The sequence below is a fragment of the Sapajus apella genome, unplaced genomic scaffold (genome assembly GCF_009761245.1).
Source record: "Sapajus apella isolate SASKATOON/1434 unplaced genomic scaffold, GSC_monkey_1.0 scaffold182, whole genome shotgun sequence".
Taxonomy (NCBI): Eukaryota; Metazoa; Chordata; class Mammalia; order Primates; family Cebidae; genus Sapajus; species Sapajus apella.
This window is the reverse complement of record NW_022437122.1, coordinates 716,217-722,216: the sequence shown is the minus strand read 5'-3', so window position 1 is coordinate 722,216 and position 6,000 is coordinate 716,217. Positions and strand designations below refer to the sequence as shown.

At 44.3% G+C, this 6,000-nt stretch overlaps 1 protein-coding gene across 5 annotated transcripts in view; it reads right to left on the bottom strand.

The window, feature by feature from the left end:
* Positions 1–1,201: 1,201 nt before the first annotated feature.
* The window catches only part of FAM120A (family with sequence similarity 120A), a 119,504-nt gene continuing 114,705 nt past the window's right edge, over positions 1,202–6,000 (bottom strand). For 3 of the 5 annotated variants that reach the window (XM_032268528.1, XM_032268529.1, XM_032268530.1), the window contains one exon: positions 1,202–3,090. In XM_032268528.1, coding sequence (XP_032124419.1) covers positions 2,779–3,090 — 312 coding nt within the window. In that variant the 3' untranslated portion in view covers positions 1,202–2,778. The remainder of the gene's footprint in view (positions 3,091–6,000) is intronic. The other 2 variants (XM_032268525.1, XM_032268527.1) reach the window with 1 other exon arrangement.

The following is a 6,000-nucleotide window of genomic DNA, read 5'->3' as shown; positions in this document are numbered from 1 at the left end:
CACTGCAATGGGCGGTGGAAGCTGGTGGGCCTGAAAAGTGCTCCTCCAAACGCTGTGCCTCTGCCAGGCACTCGCGACCCAGAGTGGGTTTGACTTGTTCCCGTCACAGGCAGGGTCCCCAGGAGAACGGTGTTTTTAAAGATGGAGACGTCCGGGCGCCCCCATCTTCCCACAGCACAGAGACGGGCTGGCTGGCCCGCCACCGGGAGGCTGCCGCAGAGGGGCTCAGCCACGGCCGGGAAACAGGGAGCCTCCGTCAGGGACGGAGGAGTCAGCGTGGGAAGAGGCCCTGGAGTGAGGCTGGCTTCCTTTCCTTCAAACTCTGAAAGCCCACCCCGTAAAAACCAGGGGTGCATTCGTCTGGGGTCTGAACAGCCAGGACCAGCAGAGCTCTCGGGGTGTTAGGTGGAGAAACTGGCTCGGCTCGGGCCTTGCTGGGACTCGGGCTCCGGGGTCTCCTCATGCCGTCTCGGGGAAGACGGGTCTCTGCGGAGCCCGGCGCCGGCCACGCAAACAGGACAGGCCTCATCGGCTCGGGCTCGGCCGCGGGAGGAAACTCCGGAGAGCAGGCCCCACCGACCCCGCCCCGCCCCGCGGGCTGCGCACGCACCCGGGCCTGCGCGCTGGCGGACCGGGAAGCGCCACGCAAGGCCCCGCCCGCCCTTTCACAGGAAGGAAACGCGCCCCCGGGCGAGCGCCAGCCCCTCTCTGGAGCGGGATCGCCGCGGCTCTCTTGGCCGCCTCCAGCGCCGTTAGCCCGCCAGCCCCCACTAGAGGGCAGCACGGGGAGCGTCTCACCAGGCGCTCGGCGGACCTGGGTACAGGGACCTCCTGTCAGGCTGCAGAGAAGAGCCCTCGGTCAGAAGGATGGCGTGAAAACCGGCTACACTTGTGACATCCAGCTTTTAAAACATGGTGGAGTCAAATTTATTGCGTCCTTGGGGCTTGAGAAAACCTTTTCTGTAAATCTGCTTTATCAGAGAGAATTTTTTTTTTATCCCTTTGGTTGCTTGAAACTTAACTATCAAACAAATTAACCATGTATTAATGTTCCTCTAAGCCAGAAACCTGGAATTACTTTGAAAGGGTACAATATTTTTAAACTTTGGTTATCTGATCAAGCTTTTCAGTAATTGTTTCTATTTGAATTAAACCTCGACAAAATTAGCTTTTACAAGCGAATTTAAAAGCCACACCATACTTTATACTAAAAGAATAAAGATTTTTATTAAGCATTGTAAGTTGCATTCAATAGCCTTCAGATACACCACACCACAATCCATCGACAGTCAATCAAACCCAACAGCAGTTCATTCTTGCACAATCCATGAGTTAGGGTAAAACTCCCTTCAACTTACAGTAAGATCCTACTTAGCTCTTGCGGGCAGGGGTTGGGGAATTACACCTCATTTCTGATCACTAATGTGATGAAGAGCATCAGAAGTATATGAAAACGATAAGAAGTGATTCTGATTTCAAAGTACATTGTTTGGAAACATTAACAAAAACATCAAAATGATAGAAGTATACCTGCTTCTACTAAATTCTTGATGGGAAAGTTCTCAAGAACAAGCAATTTGTTTCCTGCTACAGAGGGGGGGTGGTTTTTTTTTTTTTAAAGATCAAAGGGTTTTTTTTTTTTTTCACAGAATTTCATATTTGCTAATATGAAGGCATAAAACAGCAACAAAGAACAATAATGCATACAGCAGTGAGTACACCAGGGTAATGTTGATATTCGAAACGGCTAGATAATTTTTGGGGGGGCTTTAGAATAAATGCAACAGAGGTCAATAATCACAAAATTTTAAGGTTAGAGCAAGATCAGTCAATGACTAAACAGAGTTAACATCTTTTATAGGACTATTACTGATTATTAGCATTTTTGTTTTGCAAATGGGCACATACTGGTAAGAATGGAAGAAAGGACGATAACATGCATATTAACTACACACTTTAAAAATTATGAACCATGCAGAAGTTTAGCTCAAGTAGTAGTACTAATGGTCTACATCCGATTCAAAACCACATAGTTCATTGATCACAGATGCATGGTATTAGTCACGAAAAGTTTCAGAACACATTGTGTTGATTTTGAAAGGTCATTTGCATCTTCTATGATTTCAACTTTATCTCCATTTAACTTGCTTGTAAAGTATGTATGATGTATTGTATATTTAAAATCAGCAGAACGGCAATATTACTCTATAATTTTTTAGTTTTGATAGTTGCACTTTTCTTTTTTAACACAAAAGAACCACATCAACAGTGATGAAATTTAAGAAAGAAAAACTGTGGTTGTGCCTTATTTCTTTCATAATCATAAAAATCAAAGCCTTAAAGAAAGCTTCATTGTGAAACAGTAATGCAAAATCAAATATAATGGCATACATATGGTGCCAAATGCTAAAAATTATATTTTAAGCTATATATACTTAAAGACTGCCAAAATTTGTTTTCTTTATAGTTCAAGAAACACAACTATAGGCTTTTGTCATAACCAGTTTAAACTTTATGTGTACTTCATTTTAAGTGCGGGAGTCAAATGCTCTTCATTTTCTTTCTCTTTTTTGTTTTATTGTAGCATTTTGACTACAACTGGTTAAAACTAAAAATGTGTTGTTTAAATCTCTGATATCAAAGAGGGATCTGAATTTCCAAAGTCCTCATTTTTCTCTTACGGAAAGGACAAAATGTACATAACTGCAGGCTCTCTCTCTCCAGATATTCCTAAATCTTTACCCTTCCAGCATCCTTCACCCTCTATAAAAAATAAGTTTACTCTTCTTTATTTAAGACAGCTGCCTCCAGAGCAGCTTCTCTGCGGCAAGCGCTGTCTGTACTTAGTGCATTTAAATGAGGATTTGTATTGCACGTTTTAGAGTCATTATTCAAGGCACTTTCAGAGTGGCTGGGGGCCCTGGCGTCACCCGTGCTCCCGTTCATCTGGGGAGCCGGTTTCTCCTCGGCCATCACTCCGTTTTCAGCCAGGGACCCGTCTGAAGACATAGCAGAGGACTTCGATTCCCCAGATTTTGACTTAAGTTCTTTGGCCACTTCTTCTGCTGAAGCAGCATAAGGAGGTCTGCCCTGTTTAAAACAAAGGACAACAAATGAGAAGGTGGCTTCTTTCTGATAAATGGCAGAAGAGACAGGATGCCAATTTTGGCCTAATGACACTCTCTGCAGATTCAAGAACAGAAAATGCCCAGTGGGGTCCCTCTAACCCTGGCTTTGCTTTGACTTTTAGGTGTATAATCTCTACCTGTCTCAATCAGCTCTCTCCATGGCCCCTTCCCTCAACTCCTCTGTAGTTAATACCCTGAAAATGAGGGAGATTCCTACTTCAGGAGCTCTGGTCTAATCCTTTGTATGGCACCAAATTGTTTAAAATAAGAAAATGCCCCTCAATAAGTCTTCTCTAAAATTACTATTCCCAGCACCACAAAACAAACAGGGTCTCCCACATCTGCCTGTGATGTGCAGCAGTGCACACACCCCATTTCCACTGGGGAATAACAGTCATTGCTGGGGAACCTCAATAAGAAATCTGCATTGATAATTGCCACGTGTTTGTGAACTATCTCTTCTGAATGGGTCTTCCCCGTTCCTAATAGGTTTAAAAATAATTATCTGGAAAAAAAAAAAAAAAAAAGGATCTTGAGACTAATCCAGCACATTTTCTGAAAGACATGGCTCTCTGTGAGGGCACTGAAGACAGATCTTGAATTGCTTCTATCATTGGACCAGGGCTCCTCAACCTTAGCATATGGTACGGTGGCTCTGTTCATTCTCTGTGGTGGGATTGTCCCATATACCATAGGGTGTTTAACAGCATCCCTAGGCTTCACCCATTAAAAGCCAGTGCCCACACGAGGTTATAACAATCAGCATCTCCAAATGTCCCTTGGGAGCCAGTCACCAGGGCTGAGAGTCACTGTCATAGATTGACTCAATGCTGAAGAAAACCTGGATGGTTTTCACCTTCAAACGGTCATTTTACAGATGAGAACAGGAATCTTCCAGCTTGCCATCGCATCCCCTTCCCAACAAAGATGGTGGTACCTTCCGGCATCTTCTAGGCCTCCTATTCTGAAAACCAGGGTATTTGCCTTCTTGATGACAAAGTCCATTCATTCAACCCAGACGGAGATGTGACCCTTGCCTAAGAAATGACCTCAATAAACCAAAGGTCCCCACATACTCTCCTACAACATATATGTTAGCTTCCAACCCTAGAGTTCAGAAGTACTAATGCACGCTTCTCCATAAGTAAATACAATCATCATTTTCTTCGAACCTGGAGACAAATAATATCAAACATGAAAGTACAGCAAGACTACCGGGCACGGGACTCACGCCTGTAATCCCAGAACTTTGGGAGGCTGAAGCGGATGGGAGTGAGACTCTGCTTCAAAAAATAATATTAATGATATAGAGCAGACCAAGAAGTAAACAAATAATTCTGAAGATTTTAACGTATCCTTTCAAACCTCAGAGCCCTCACTGTCAGCGAGAGTCCACTACAGGACTCAGTCAGCACGTATGGTAGGATCATCAGAAGTTGGAAGTGGGTACCTATGGATGCTTGCTGCAGGAGCCATAATACAGGCCTGTTAGGGACACTCAAAGGAGTCCCTCCCAGTGACAGGGGAGGGGTGTGCACAGAGGGTGAGGGGACTGGGAAGGAAAGTGGCTTTCACCTATTTGGAAACAGACATCCCCTCTTTCTACAACCATAAGCCTTTGCCACCAGGAGCAGGTTCCTCATGCCACCACCAAATGCACTGTGTGTGGTGTGGCATCTTCTGCTCCACTGTGTGTCCTCTGAGAACTGACCAAGCAACAGGATGGGGCTCTGCACCAAGGGCAAGTGCTGGGAGTGGAATAAAAATGGGATGAATGGGGACAACAAATAGAGAAAGCCTAGAAATTCTCAGGAAGCAACTGGCATATTTTTAACATGTGATGAAAGCCACAAAGGAAGAGCAAAGCTGCCCACATCCTCCAACCTTCCCAGGATGCACAGTGGAAAGTACCAGGTGGAATCACACACAACACTGTGAGAAATGGGAGAAGAGAGTGAAGTCACAGGTCCACACACAACAAAGCACATCAGAAAGATTCACAAAAGGACCAGAAGTACCCCCTCTGACTTCAAAACAGGTTGATAAAATGATAGAAGACATGAAAGAACAGCAGAAATCAAGCTAAAAGACTGGGAATGAAGTGAAAAAACTTAGAGAAGAATTCAAAATAAAAAGAAAAACTTCATTACAGAAATGAAGACTAAGTTAGAAGAAATACAAGAACAAATATCCAAAGAAGATAAAAGGGAAGAAAAGATCTTTAAATTGGAAGGAAATGAAGACAGGGAATACAAATCAAAACCATAACGAGCCAGGCACGATGGCTCACGCTTGCAATCCCAACACTTCGAGAAGTCGAGGCGGGCAGATCATGAGGTCAGGAGTTCAAGACCAGCCTGGCCAACATTGTGAAACTCAGTCTCTACTAAAAATACAAAAATTAGCCAGGCGTGGTGGTGTATGCCTGTAGTCCCAGCTACTCGGGAGGCTGAGGCAAGAGTATTGCTTGAACCCGGGAGGCGGAGGTTGCAGTCAGCTGAGATCATGCCACTGCACTCCAGCCTAGGCAACAGATCAAGACTTCATCTCAAAACCAACAACAACAAAAAAGAAACCCACATACAATGAGATAATACTTGACATTCACTAGGAACGCTAAAACCAAAAAGAAGAAAAACAGCAAGTTTTGGCAAGGATGTGGAAAAACTGGCGTCCTTGTACACTGCTGGTGGGAATGTAAAATGGTGCAGCTGCTTTAGAAAACAGTCTGGCAGTTTCTCAAATGGTTAAACATACAGTGACCATGTGAGCCAGAAATTCTACTTGTAGGCATATACACAAAAGAACTGAAAACACAAACCCACACAAGGATTTGTAGATGAATGTTCCTTATACTATTATCTGTAACAGC